The sequence below is a fragment of the Hemitrygon akajei genome, chromosome 7 (assembly GCF_048418815.1).
Source record: "Hemitrygon akajei chromosome 7, sHemAka1.3, whole genome shotgun sequence".
NCBI lineage: Eukaryota > Metazoa > Chordata > Chondrichthyes > Myliobatiformes > Dasyatidae > Hemitrygon > Hemitrygon akajei.
In genome coordinates this window covers 70,946,070-70,961,793 of record NC_133130.1, presented here as the reverse complement: position 1 = coordinate 70,961,793, position 15,724 = coordinate 70,946,070, and the positions used below count along the sequence as shown (strand labels likewise).

Genomic DNA, 15,724 nt, shown 5'->3' with positions numbered 1-15,724 from the left:
GAGATTCGTCTCCTTAAAGGCAACAACAAAACAAAGAAACCCAAAAGAACACACACAAAAAAAGACCTTCAGACACCCAATGTGCAGAGAGAGTAAAACAAATCATGTAAGCAATAAAAGTAAGCATATAGCACCAGAATGAAATTGATTCCATAGACGTGAAGCCCAGATCAGACCACAGGCGAAATTCAGCGCAGACCTGAATAAACATCATGGAGCAGCGAGCTGAGCAGGGCCAACTCTTGCCTCTGGTCCTGACACCCTTCCTTGTCGATCTGGGCTGGCGTTTAAATCATTCAAACATTGGATTGTGTCTTGCTGTAGGACCTGGGCCCTGTCGCTTAGATACACTCTGGGCCTGGAACCCACTACCATGTTTTGTCCTGTATTCGATATTTCCATTTTAGCTGAGAATGTATTGCTGTTCCTTTTATTCTAGAACTTTTGGCCCACCAGCACTGTGGGATTATCCTCACAAGAAGACCTGCAGTGATTCAAGAATGTACATCATTACCATTATCTTAGGCAGAGTTGTAGAAGGGCAATAAGTGCGGGATTTGCCAGCAATGCCCACCTCCCAAAAAAAAACACAAACGGAATGAATTTTAATTAAATCCTTTTGGTATTTGGGGTAAATATTGGCATTCCTGACAACTTCCAACCCAATATATATAATAAATTTTTATTGAAAAGGAATTCAAAAATTGAATGTTACATAGAACTAGTGGGTGGGTATTAATCAGATGTGGGAAAGTTGGAAACCTCTCTCCGGGTATGTAAAACCATCCACTTAAGATTCACTCCCAATATGATAATGAGCATTTAGGTAGATAAGGACTGAGATGCCCCTTTTACACTATCTCCTCGATTCTTTGAACCTCTGTAGGCTCAGTCAAAATTCTTGTATTCCTGTGTGTAAAGCTGCTTAAACATCAGATGGTTTAGTGAACATTTTGTAGTCAGTATTATTGTTGAGGTGTTTGCAGTGACTCTGTGGGGAAGCATCTTAATCAGAAGCAAGATTCTGGTTTTATCCCTTTGCACAGTCTGGAATATAAAAGCCTGATGTTCCAGTGTACTTCACTGTTGCAGGTAAAGTTTAGGTGAGATGTTCAACCAAATGTACAGAGCCTCCAATGAATACTCTGTAGAAAATGGAATGACACTCTTTCAAATAAGAGCTTGGGTGTAATCCTTGGTATCTCAGGTAATATTTATCCCTAAACCATGAGAAGCAATGTAATTGTTGGTGTCTTTGCTATTCCTGGGAACATTTTTATATGTGGTGGAGGTGGGGAGGTAATAAAGATTTTTGTGTCTGTAACAAGTGGGTGTTCAAAGGGTGCAACACAGTGTGTACAGGTTGTCCTGAAGTCATGAAAGTTTTCATTTAGGATGCATTATACTGAATTGGAGAGCAGGTTCAATGAGCTGAATAGTCTACACCTGTTTTCTTACAATACACAGATAAAGAGATTGATTGTTTCAACTTTACCTGCTGATGTCACATATTTGCAGCAAAATAGATAGATATTGTTCATCATTTTGCCTTGTCAAGAAAAGAACTGAGAATGATGCTACCTCTTGCCCAAACAAACCCACTACGTATTCCATGTTCAACTGTTTTGTCAATTGTTTTGTTCCTGTTGCATTCTCGTCTCTATATGCTTATATTCATTTTAATCGGAGAAATCTTGCAATCTCTGATGTAATGATCCAGGTTAAACATAAGCTAACAGTTAATTAATAGAGTCATAGAGTATTACAGCAGTAATCAGGTCCTTTGGCCCAACTCGTCTATGCCAACCGCAGCATTCTTCCTGCCCCTCCCTATATCTATATCTTATGCCATCTGGCAAAAGGTACCGAAGCATTAGGGCTCTCACAACCAGACTGTGCAACAGTTATCAGACTCCTCAATACTCAGAGTCTAGACTGACATCTACATCATTTATTATTATATTGTAATTTGTCCTTCACTGTGCCTATTGTCTTATTTATTATTATTGTACGGCCCTGCACTGTTTTGTGCACTTCATGTAGTCCTGTGCAGGTCTGTAGTCTAGTGCAGTTTTTGTTGTTTTACGTAGTCTAGTGTAGCCTTGTGCTGCCTCACATAGTTTAGTGTAGTTTTGTGTTGTTTCATGTAGCACCAGGGTCCTGGAGGAACTTTGTTTCGTTTTTACTGTGTACTGTACCAGCAGTTTCTGGTAAAAATGACAATAAACTTGACTTGGCTTGATTTTGTCTTGCTGATTTCCTCTAAAGTCTGGTCTTAATTTTTTATATTTGTTGAGGGATTCATTTGTATCCAGCTGCCAAAACGTGATGTATTCTTCCTTCTTTTTCCTTACTCGTGCCTTGATATCTCTGGTCAGACAGGTATGTCTGGATTTGGTATGTCTACCCTTCACCTTAACGGGAAGATGCTGCCCCAGGATTTTTGATCTGACTCCTACTTAGCAGAATCAGAATCAGGTTTATTATCTCCAGCATGTGACGTGAAATCTGTTAACTTAGTAGCAGCAGTTCAATGCAATACAAAATCTAGCAGAGAGAGAAAAAAAATAAAATAAAACATAATAAATAAACAAGTAAATCAATTATGTATATTGAATAGATTTATAAGAATGTGGAAAAACAGAAATACTGTATATTTTAAAAAGTGAGGTAGTGTCCAAAGCTTCAATGTCCATTTAGGAATCAGATGGCAGAGGGGAAGAAGCTGTTCCTGAATTGCTGAGTGTGTGCCTTCAGGCTTCTGTACCTCAGACCTGATGGTAACAGTGAGAAAAGGGAATGCCCTGGGTGCTGGAGGTCTTTAATAATGAACACTGCCTTTCTCAGACACCACTCAGAATTGTGCCTTCAAACATGGCCCTGCTTCAGTTAAAAATCAAAGTAAAATTTATCATTGGAGTACACCACATACAACCTTTCCTGCGGTTATACTTAACAAATCTATAGAACAGTAACTGTAAGCAGAATTAATAAACAGCTAACTGCAAATATAAATAAATAACAATAAATAATGGGCATGAAATCACTAGGTAAGAGTCCTTAATGGAGTGAAGTTATCTGCCTTTTTTCAAGAGCCTGATGGTTGAGGAGTAGTAACTGTTTTTAAACCCGGTGGTGAGAGTCCTGAGGCATTTGTACCTTCTACCTGATGGCAGCAGCAAGAAAAAAGCATGGCCTGGGTGGTGACGATCTTTGATTTTGGATGCTGCTTTTCTACAGCAATGTTTCATGTAGATGTGCTCAGTGGTTGAGAGGGCTTTACCCTTGATGGACTGAAGGAAGTTTAACCTGTGAACTTGTTCTGTCTTTTTCCATAACTACTTTAAAACTAAAAGAATTGTGGTGACTGGACCCAAAATGCTCCTCAGCTGGTACTTAAATTGCTTGGTTCAGTTTGATCCCTAAGAAGAAGTCCAGTATTGCTTCTTTCCAAGTTTGTCTACATATTGCATGGGGAAACTGTCTTGAATGCAACACAGAAATTCCAGCCCATCCATGCCACATCTGGATGACCCAGTCAATACAAGAAAAGTGAAATCTCCCACTGGCTCTATCCTACTATTCTCTCGACAGTGTGGAATTTATTTACACATCTTTTCATCTTTCCCTCGATAATAGGGTAGGGGTGTGTTCTATAATATGATAAAGGCCCTTCTTATTTGTAAGTTCCACCCAAATGGCATTATTAGACGATTCCTCCAGAATATCTCTCTAAGTAGTGCTGGCATGTGCTCCTCCCTTATCAAAAAGGGTAAGGGAGGGACATTACAGAGCCCTTCACTCTTACCGATTCCTCTGTCATACGTAAAGCATTGGTATTCCAGGACATTATGGCCACAATATCCCATTTCATAGAGACAATTCATGCCTTGAGTTAGTTTACCTTACCTGTAAGCGATATGCATTGAAATATATGCAATTTAAAGCTATGATCTTGTCTGCCCTTTCACTGTAAACATGGCTATCCTGATTGCTAGGTTTACGCTTTGTCACTGCATGTACCCCTGTCTTCTCATTGACTCCCTGACTTGACTCTCTTGAGTTCTACCCCTGCCGATCTAGTTAAACCCTTTCTCATGGAGGGTTTATTGAAACAAATAAAATATTCTGAAAGCCCTTGGTAGGCCAAGCAGCATCAGCAGGGAGGAAGCAGATGTTTTTGATCAAGGACCCTTCATTTGAACTCAGAAGTGAGAACAAATTTATGGTCCAGAGAAGGGAAGGGCTTGAGATAATATATTGAATATCTGTGATGGATAGTCTTTGAAATTCTCCAAACAAACTTTTATTTTTAAAAACCAAAGAGACAGAGGAGTAAAGAAACAAATTTAAGTTATTGGGGCGAGGGGAAGAGAGGTACAGTATACTTATCCAAAGTTAACTGAATGTGGTGTTCCAAGCACTACAGGGTGCTCAAATGGAAAACTAAGAGCTGCTTACTCAAGGTCAGAAGTACAAGAAGCAACTGAAGTATAACAAAGAAGAGCAGGAATAGGCCCACAATCCATCGAGAGGAGCAGGAATGGGCCCACAGTCCATGAAGAGGAGCAGGAATAGGCCCCCTAGTCCATCAAGAGGAGCAGGAAAAGGCCCTCTAGTCCATCAAGAGGAGCAGGAATGGGCCCACAGTCCATCAAGAAGAGCAGGAAGAGTCCCCTAGTCCATCAAGAGGAGCAGGAAAAGGCCCCCTAGTCCATCAAGAGGAACAGGAATGGGCCCACAGTCCATCAAGAAGAGCAGGAAGAGTCCCCTAGTCCATCAAGAGGAGCAGGAAAAGGCCCTCTAGTCCATCAAGAGGAGCAGGAATGGGCCCACAGTCCATCAAGAAGAGCAGGAAGAGTCCCCTAGTCCATCAAGAGGAGCAGGAAGAAGCCCATAGTCCATCAAGCCTTCTCCACCATACAATCCAAGGATGAAAGTTGGTTGCAAAGCTGATAAGATTTGTGAGTCTTGTTCAAATAACAGGAAGCAGCACCAATGTAATCGAGTGTGCAGTGGGGCAGGGGTAACGATGATTTATGAGTGGGGGAAAAAGTCTGTTATATGTATCCAGTGAAGAAATGACTATTTCCTTGGCCAATGCAAGTTCCCCATTGCTAATTATTCAATAGAGAAAGTAAATGAATTCAAGGAAGCTGTTATGTATTCGATGAAATGAACTCGAGCAGTAATGGAAGGGGTTTAGTTGGACATCTACAGAAAGACGTGAAGAGCCTTTGGACTATCTTGTTGTGAGATGGGGCAGTGGAGGGATTAAATGTCAAAGCAACTGGAATTTGTCAGATTGGCAATGTGTTATCAGTGGTGTCATGGATACAATGGGAAGTTAATGGACAAGGAGATGAAGAAGCAAAGCAAACCTGCTTGTAGATCTTTGAGAGGAAATAGAAGCTGGGTGTGCGGTCTTTGTTTCTATAAAGAGAATTTCTTTGAGGAAATCAGGCCAGTTGCTCAGTGACAATCTGATGTTCAGTGGTGGGGCTGCAGTCCAATAGAAGGTGTGATAAGGTTGGCTATGCTGAGTGATACATTATTATCTTTAGATAATGCACTAAGTTCTTCCAAGTCAACATGCTTGACTTCTGTGTACTTGAATAATTCTTAAAATTTGGAGTGATCAATGAGTGGGAAATAAAATGCAATGTTAATAAAAATGTATAATGAATGAACAATATGTTTTGTTTCATCTAGCAACCAGAACTGCATGAACGCGGCAATACAACCTGCTCACCTTATGGCATTCGATTAGTGTTTGTGCTCTGCACTAAATTAGCCGGAAGGGTGATGAGATAAATTCAGATCAATAAAAACTTGGTGGTAGACTTGAGTGGAGATGATAGGCAACGATAATGGAAAAAACTATGAATACTTGACCAGAAGCTGTCAGAGAGGGGAATATAGTTGTAAGCTTAAATGACAAGTGGTATACTATGGTAAGCTATTTCTATATGTAGCAATTCAAGTAGGTATATAAATGACTATGAAGAAATGTTTTTACTTTCTGGCACAATTTGATGGCTACCTGAATCATAAATAATTAAAATTCCTTGATGATTTGTGCAAGTATTTCTTCCCACTTCATAGCATCTGTTGTAGCCTTGTAATTATTTGCAAAATATTCCATACTTTAGTGTCTTTGCTCCTAATGTGTTTTATATCCTTCTTTTCCTTAGAGCCAGTGAGAGAGTTGGGCACCTGGAGTGTGAACTGAAACAAATGCAGAACTTGCTTCAGGAACTGGAAGGCAGCCTACTGTGGCTGCAGGAAATTGAAGGAGATCTTAATGACTTGGCTAAAGCAGCTCAGAAAGAAGATACTTCAAAGGACAGTGCTGAACTCAAGGAACTGAAGCATCAATGGCACGTGAGTACTGATTAAGTCAATTCAGTGTGAACACAGATTTGGTTGCAACAGATTACTTACTGGCATCTTTCATGGATGTTCATCTCATATGCAACAATTTAAATAAATCCTATAAATGCCTTCTAAACTAATTGTTGTAAAAGTAAGTCGGATAGGTGTATGGAGACAAGAGGATGCAGATGCTGGAATCTGAAGCAACAAACAATCTGCAAATCTTGGAAACACTGAGCACTGATACAGTACTTTGACCTGAAATGTTAACACCTCCATCCCCCCCCAGATGCTGCTTGAGCTCCTACAGCAGATTGATTTTTGCTTCTGATTGTGTGTTCGGCCAATGGATGATAGCACCAAACATTCAAGAGAGACGGAATTGCAGTTGGTAGCTTTGTGATCGCTGCTGCTTCAATTCATGTGTTATTTAAGTTGGTGGAAGCAGCTTCTGCGTAATATGTAGGCATTAGGAAACTATACAGTACTTGAAGAAACTATATATGACTGCTGTATTTTTATTCAGTAAGTTGTGCAATATGAAGGGAAATCCAGATGAAATTGTTTCCCTGTGACTGTGGATCTTAGATGGGTATGACAGTTGGAAGTTTGAAGAAATTGAAGTGACAGGTCCAAGTGATTTCATGTTAGTGTCCTCTATAATGGAGCTCATCTTCAGGGAAAAAGATGGGTTACTGCATCTGTATATCGGGTATTCGCAGTTGATATATGTTTCTTAAGCCTGGTTATATCACAAGGCCAACTTTCAGTAGAAGCAGTATGTTTGGCTTGCAGAAATCCACTGAAAATGCAATCCCAGTCATTTGTAGAAAATACTTTTCAATGTAATAAATATATTTGGTCTTTTTAAGATGTAATTTTGCTCGTAGCCAGCTGGAGGAGCCAGCTGGTTTTAATTGGTTATTTAGGGAAATGAATGAACTGGATTCACATTGACTGGTGTTTCATCTTTCAAACAACTCAAAATCATCCACATTTTCCATTTAAAGAACTTTGCAACTGTGAAATTGGCTCATGCACACTTTGAAAAGCTTATGCATATTTTGTAAGCTAAATATCTCCAAACATAAAAATGTAAATAGGTAGTCTGTGATGCAGAGATTAATAGATTTGGTGCAGGTGAGACGATTAGGCTTCCATAAAATCAAGGTTATTTCTTCCTTGAGGTAAAGTTTTCACACATTGTTAATAAAATTTTATGGCTGCTGTAGTACTGATAGGTCATTTCTAAAAGAATCTACATACAGGTTGCAGGAAAATGTTATGGTGTTTAAATGATTTAAACTGAGCTTGCATTCACATCACATTACATTTTCAACACCAGTACTTTCAGTACCAGAGATCCTTTTAGAAATGAAAATAGAAAGCAAGTAATGGCCAATAGTGGCATGTTGCACATAAATTGCTGGAGGAAGCAGAGCAGAATCACTGTGAACACTGGGACAAAAGAGGAACTGAAAATAGAAGATACCCTGCATGCCATCTAGTCTCCGAAAGATGAACGTAAAGCCCAGCTGAAATGTCAGCTTCTCATCCAAGATGATGACCCAGATCTCTGCTTTACTAACAATGTGATATTTTAAAATGTGAGCAGGTTGCTTGTTTTCACCCTATTATCCAGAGAAGGTGATGGATTTTTCAGAAATGGAAGCATAAGAGGAAATAACACCAATGGTTTTAATATTGAGGAATTATATTACCAAGCTATTTTAAGTACAGTAATTTTTCAAAATGGATGGTGAATCCATAATTAAAGGGTCTAAATCAATTCAAAGTAAAAAAGCAAAGGAGAACGGGGCATTTGTGTAGAAGCTGGGAAAATAATAAAATGGGATGATAGAAAATGGTGGTATCATATTCAAGCTTCAAATTGGTACATTTAAGATTTGAAGATTCCAGAATAGATATCAAACGTGATTGAACAGTTGAGCATGTATTAAAGGACATGGTGAGACTGTAAGGAGTGAAGTTCAGGAAATAGATTTATTGGAAGCTTGTGCCAATATGTGTGAATTAGGCTGAATTGCATTTACAGCTGCATGCACCCATTTGTGCCCATCAAGGTAGTAGTATTAGGTGCAACAGCTGTCATTGCTTGTATTTCAAAGGAATGATTGTACAGGTGCTTGATTTTGGAATTTCTGGCTGGCTTACCTCTATCATCCCTTTCCAGTATCCCAGTCATGACCTTCATTTGCTGCTAAAGTGGTGACCGTACCTGAAGAGTTTAATTGTTTCATTAGAAACTTCATCAGAAGCCTGGAAATGAAACAGGGGAAATAAAAACAGGAAATGCTGGAAATAGTATACAGTTTAGGCAGCATTATTTGCAAATGAAAGAGTTAGTAGTTCAAAGTGATGACTCATAAGAATTAGGAGATTAGAGACGTAGGCTTTAAACAGGCTTTAAATGGGGAAAAGAGAAGAAGATAGAATTAAAGAGACACTTTGCATTTAAGTCAAAGTGTGTAAAGGTTAAATGATAAAAGAGTTGAGGGTGTAGAGCAAGATGGATTGATATTGGGATGAATAAAGAAACAAATTAGCTGATGGAATTAGAAAGGTTGCTCTGCAAGGAGTTTAATGGGCTGAAAGGCTCCCTCCTGTATTTAAATATTTCAGAGTCTCTTGGCACAGAGGCCTCGTAAATAGCTTCACTGAAGAATAATCAATAGTCACTGTCCAGTGGAAATGGCAGTGACTGATTGCAAAATATTTCACTCATTATCTATAAGAGATTAGATTAGCTTTGTTGTCATATTGTATATTCAAACATCCAGTGAAATGTGTCGTTTGTGTCAATGACCAGCACAGTCTGAGGATATGCTGGGGGCAACACGCAAGTGTGGCCAGGCTTCCACAACTTACTAACCCTAACCAGCATGTCTTTGGAAGAAGGTCCAATTTAAAGTCTATTTGAGATTTTTTGGAGCTATTTTGGAGATGAAGGACAATGAGTTAGCAGTCAAAGGAGGAACGAGGATTAAAATAAAATGTTCAGGGGCAAAGATGCAGATTGGAAATTTGTGCTTAGAAGTGATTTATCAGCTGACTTGGCTATTTCAGAGAGAATAGTACTTATAGAATGCTGTAAGGAAGAGAGCAAGTTTAGTTTGATGGCATCATACTGAAGGTGGCGGAGATTAATCAAGATGCTGGAAAGGCCAACAGTAGTTCAGTTTTCTGATGTTCATCTTGTGTTTGGCTTTCATGTAGTGAAATGAGGGCTTTCAGCTTGAAAAACAAATGATTAAGTGCTTATGAAAGAGAATCATTGAGTAACCATTAAAAAATGATAGTGCAATTGTTAGTCTGTTGCCTTAGGCTGAAAGCTCTTCCATGTTGGAGATTTACTGGCGTTAGGGATGTCCTTAAAGCTCTTAGCACAATTAATCCCTCCTCTCTTTGTCATTTTATTAAATTTTAGACTACAGCTCTTATTTCATCATTCACTGTATTTCATTTTTATTTGAAAAACTGCAGAAATTCAATTGCTCTTTATCTCCTGTAACCTTGGTATGAGTTATAACATTGGTAATGTCATTATCCCAAAAGATAGTACAGAGGGAGGCTGTAATATTCAGCAGTGAAATTGTTGGGATGTTGTGTATGAATGATATTAAAGATTCATGGCAAGGTTCCTGCTCTTTCCTTCTTCATGCCGTATTAGACATATGCTGCAACAATAAATTTTCACTGTTAAATATTTAGACTCACAGGACTCACTGTCCACAAATAATCAAAACATGAGAGGTATTAGGAAAGAGGAAATGAATACAGTAGCTGGAAAACTGAAGCTATGCCAGAAAGTATGTCGGTCATTAAAAGTGTAAGTGAACAGCATGCGTCTTTGAGATGATATCATGTTGTGAGCACTGAAAAAAAATCCAGCTATGTCTTTCTCAGAAATGGCAGGTTGTCATGGGCATTGATTCAACTGTACTGCCACACACATCTTTGAATTAGAAAGGATCTTATTAACCTGGAAAGACCTTTACTTAACAATAAACTCAACCAGCAAAGTTTCCAATGATCTTTCTGAGTAGCTCAGGTTTAAACTCCTGCCATTAGGTTGAATTGGAACAATAACTGACTCCACTGAATGGTTTATGAGCAGCTTGCCCGTGATCATTTGCAGCAGGTTTATAGCAGTTGATGTCATTTCCAGAACACAAGTGCAAAGGAAAATGAAATAATTATTACTTGGGATCCACAAAAAATAATAAAATAAAGAACACAATAAATAAGACAATGAATATAAATATATACACATAAGATAGCTGATATACTTTGATAACAACACACACACAAAATGCTGGTGGAACACAGCGGGCCAGGCAGCATCTATAAGGAGAAGCACCATCGACGGTTCAGGCCGAGACCCACCGTCAGGACTAACTGAAAGGAAAGATAGTAAGAGATTTTAAAGTAGTGGGGGGAGGGGGAAATGCAAAATGATAGGAGAAGACTAAGGATGAAGCTAAGAGCTGGAAAGGTGATTGGCGAAAGTGATACAGAGCTGGAGAAGGGAAAGGATCATGGGACGGGAGGCATCGGGAGAAAGAAAGGGGGAGGGGAGCACCAGAGGGAGATGGAGAACAGGCAGAGTGATGGGCAGAGAGAGATAAAAAAACCAAACAACTAAGTATGTCAGGGATGGGGTAAGAAGGGGAGGAGAGGCATTAACGGAAGTTAGAGAAGTCAATGTTCATGCCATCAGGTTGGAGGCTACCCAGCCAGTATATAAGGTGTTGTTCCTCCAACCTGAGTTTGGATTCATTTTGACAGTAGAGGAGGCCATGGATAGACATATCAGAATGGGAATGGGACGTGGAATTAAAATGTGTGGCCACTGGGAGATCCTGCTTTCTCTGGCGGACCGAGCGTAGGTGTTCAGCGAAACGGTCTCCCAGTCTGCGTCGGGTCTCACCAATATATAAAAGGCCACACTGGGAGCACCGGACGCAGTATACCACACCAGCCGACTCACAGGTGAAGTGTCGCCTCACCTGGAAGGACTGTCTGGGGCCTTGAATGGTGGTGAGGGAGGAAGTGTAAGGGCAGGTGTAGCACTTGTTCTGCTTACAAGGATGAGTGCCAGGAGGGAGATAGGTGGGAAGGTATGGGGGAGACGAGTGGACAAGGGAGTCGCGTAGGGAGCGATCCCTGTCTAGTGGAATTAGTTTTTACTCTCAATAATTTCTCCTTTGGCTCCTCCCACTTCCTCCAAACCAAGGGTGTAGCCTCGGGCACCTGCATGGGTCCCAGTTATGCCTGCCTTTTTGTTTGCTTTGTGGAACAGTCCATGTTCCAAGTCTATATGGGTATCTGTCCCCCTCTTTTCCTTCGCTACATCAATGACTGAATTGACGCTGCCTCCTGCACGCATGCTAAGCTCGTTGACTTCATTAAGTTTTCCTCCAACTTTCACCCTGCCCTCAAATTTACCTGGTCCATTTCTGACACCTCCCTCCCCTTTCTTGATCTTTCTGTCTCCATCTCTGGAGACGGCTTATCTACTGATATCTACTATAAGCCTACAGACTCTCACAGCTACCTGGGCTATTCCTCTTCCTACCCTGTCTCTTGCAAAAATGCTATCCCCTTCTCACAATTCCTCCGTCTCTGCCACATCTGCTCTCAGGATGAGGCTCTTCATTCCAGGACAAAGGAGATGTCTTCCTTTTTTAAATAAAGGGGCTTCCCTTCTTCCACCATCAACTCTGCTCTCAAACTCATCTCTCCCATTTCCCGCACATCTGCCCTCACCCCATCTGCCCGCCACCCCACGCGGGATAGCGTTCCCCTTGTCCTTACCTACCACCCCACCAGCCTTCAGGTCCAAAGTATAATTCTCCGTAACTTCCGCCACCTCCAACGGGATCCCACTACCAAGCACATCTTTCCCTCCCTCCTTCTTTCTGCTTTCCGCAGGGATCACTCCCTACACAACTCCCTTGTCCACTCGTCACCCCCATCCCTTCCCACCGATCTCCCTCCTGGCATTTATCCTTGTAAACAGAACAAGTGCTACACCTGCCCTTACACTTCTTCCCTCACCACCATTCAGGGCCCCAGACAGTCCTTCCAGGTGAGGTGACACTTCACCTGTGAGTCGGCTGGTGTGGTATTCTGCATCTGGTGCTCCCGGTGTGGCCTTTTATATATTGGTAAGACCCGACGCAGACTGGGAGACCGTTTCGCTGAACACCTACGCTCGGTCCACCAGAAAAAGCAGGATCTCCCAGTGGCCACACATTTTAATTCCACGTCCCATTCCCATTCTGATATGTCTATCCATGGCCTCCTCTATTGTCAAGATGAAGCCACGCTCAGGTTGGAGGAACAACACTTTATATACCGGCTGGGTAGCCTCCAACCTGATGGCATGAACATTGACTTCTCTAACTTCCGTTAATGCCCCTCCTCCCCTTCTTACCCCATCCCTGACATATTTAGTTGTTTGGTTTTTTCTCTCTCTCTGCCCATCACTCTGCCTGTTCTCCATCTCCCTCTGGTGCTCCCCTCCCCCTTTCTTTCTCCCGATGCCTCCCGTCCCATGATCCTTTCCCTTCTCCAGCTCTGTATCACTTTTGCCAATCCCCTTTCCAGCTCTTAGCTTCATCCCACCCCCTCCGGTCTTCTATCATTTCACATTTCCCCCTCCCTCCACTACTTTCAAATCTCTTAATATCTCTCCTTTCAGTTAGTCCTGACGAAGGGTCTCGGCCCAAAACGTTGATGGTGCTTCTCCTTATAGATGCTGCCTGGCCTACTGTGTTCCACCAGCATTTTGTGTGTGTTGTTTGAATTTTCAGCATCTGCAGATTTCCTCATGTTTGATATACTTTGATGGTATGTCCATAAAGTGACACTTAGCACAGGAGGTTCTGCACATAAGGTGACTGGCAGGAAATGATACTGGTGGTGGAGGAGTAGGTTTTAGTGGATGGAGGTGTTGATCAGCCTGACTGCTTGGGGACGGTCAGGGTTTTTGAGTCTGCGTTCTGGTGTGGATGCTACATAGCCTCCTCCCTGTTAAGAGTGGCATAAACTGTCCATGAGCAATTTCTGTATCATGAAGTGATATAACATGTTAGGATGCTTTCTTCTGTGCATCTGTAGAAGGACATGAGTATAGATGTACCTAGTCCAACTCTCTTCAGCCTCCTCAAAGTAAATGTGTCGGTAAGCTTTCCTGATTGTGAGGGAAATGATCTGGGGCAATGATGGATTGTGCGAGATGAGCACTCCCAGGAGTTTGAAGCTGCTTGCTGTTTCCACTGCTGTGCCGCTGATGGAAAGAGGGATGTGTGTGGTGCAAGTTCTCAATAACAATTTCCTTTGTCTTGTTGACATTAAAGAAGAGGTTATGCATTGCAGGTGATACATATGCTGAGGTGATATGTTGTTCTAACTTGCAATCCTAGAAGGCTCAGTCCAGTTTTGTTGAAGGTATATTAGAATCTTCCAGCTCTTTGGCAATGGAGCCTTAATTTGTTTCATGCTGCCCAACTGAACTCAAACTCTACAAGAGTGACACCTTTTTTTTAGATATATAGTTCCTAATTGACAAAACGATATCAGTGTGATGATCAAGGTAATATTTATTAAAGTGCCATTTGTAAAGCAATACATGTGAACACATTCATTTTATGAATATTTCTTTTCACTTGCCCACTAGGTAAACCTCAGAAAGGGCATGAAACCATAGTAGCAAACAGTTGGGTTATTTTTGTTAAGTAGTAAACGGACTTGCTGCACAATTCCTGAAGAAGGAAGCTGTACTGGTTACTCTACAACAAACTAAAACTGTTCAGAGGCTAAACATGGGGGTGTGGTTGACGCTGTATAATGAGCTCTCCGTCAAATAACAAAACTCTAAAGTCAAAGGAAGTATGCTCGATCAACTATTGAGAAACCAGCAAAGACGAACTATCTTATAGCGATAAAACTAATGAAACTAAGACTAGCAATATAACAAAGTAAGCAGTCTAAGTGTATTCAAAGGTACTTAAGCCAAGTTTTCTTAAACATATTTAAACAAAAAACGAAGTGAAGAGTAACTAAGCAAAGCAGTCAACTAAAAATATTATTCCCGGCGCCTCCAGCTCCATGCTCCAATCAACTAAAAACTGAGCTAAAGGCAAAGCACCAAAATGTAACTGTACTCTCTTCTACCACGCCCACACCCAGGTGAGAAATTACCCATAATAAACCTGCAATACAAAATACAATACGGATGAACAGAAAATAGATACATGGCTCCTACAGAAGTTATCCATCATAGTTTCAGATTATGTCGAGAGATTCAGTCCCATTGGACAGTAGCACTACAAAATGTCCAGAAATGCATCAGGAATCCCACTAAATCAGATTTGCTTCATTGTTCTCGGGATGGTGTTGTACGCCTCTGTGCATGCCTCTCCCTAGCTTAACTGATTCCTTTAAATTTCATTCCATTTATGTACCCCATGTGGGCAAAGGTGGGATCCAAAACTTGGAAGTTTTTCTTTTGTACTGCGAGGGAAAATTTTGGAAGTGCAGTTTGCAACTAATTGACTATACTGTTTGTTTCTTCACATGGTATTCTTCATGTCCCAGTCACATTGTCTGAAAACATAATTTAAAAAAACTCAAGAGGTACACTTCAGAGGGTTCAAAGATACATTTAATGCCAGAGAAATGCATACATTATACATCCTGAAATGCTTTCTCTTCGCATTTGAAGTCTGTTGTTACTGAGATGGCTTTTGGCTTTGATTCATGCACCAAATATCACTTGCTTCTCCTGGTGATGACTATTTAGTAAAGGTTAGTTTGGAATGTATTTCTGCTTTTGTGTGTAAACTGATTGGCTCTTAACCATGCATAGGTATGAATCATTCAAAACAATACTGTTTTGCATTTTGTCATGCCAAAATTAATTGTGTTGTGCAAGTATAATGTTCAGATAATAGGAAACACTTGGCTGGTTGAATGGATGCTTGGAAATGCAGCATTTGTATCAGAAATAATACATTAATAAGATGTATCAAGATGCATTTTTTATTTAGCTATTCATCCTGCATATGAATATATTTGGTAGAAGTTAGTATAATGCAAAATGAATTTTTCATTTTCTGTGGAAGACATGAGGATGCCTTGTGCAATTCATGCAAAAGTAAGAGTTCTGTCAACCTTTTAGATGGCGAGAGAGGTCTCCACAGGCATGCAGTTTCAGGAAGTAATTAATGAACCAGGAATAGAGCAGACCTTTCATTGTACATTATCTGCAGTAATGGTTAGCAACTTAGAAATGCAATGACAGTTAATAGGTCCACCTTGG

At 40.7% G+C, this 15,724-nt stretch overlaps 1 protein-coding gene across 4 annotated transcripts in view; it reads left to right on the top strand.

The window, feature by feature from the left end:
• Window positions 1-15,724, top strand: part of LOC140730544 (utrophin-like) — a 460,763-nt gene that overhangs the window by 236,768 nt on the left and 208,271 nt on the right. For all 4 annotated transcript variants that reach the window (XM_073051151.1, XM_073051153.1, XM_073051152.1 and 1 more), the window contains one exon: window positions 6,195-6,384. In XM_073051151.1, coding sequence (XP_072907252.1) covers window positions 6,195-6,384 — 190 coding nt within the window. The remainder of the gene's footprint in view (window positions 1-6,194; window positions 6,385-15,724) is intronic.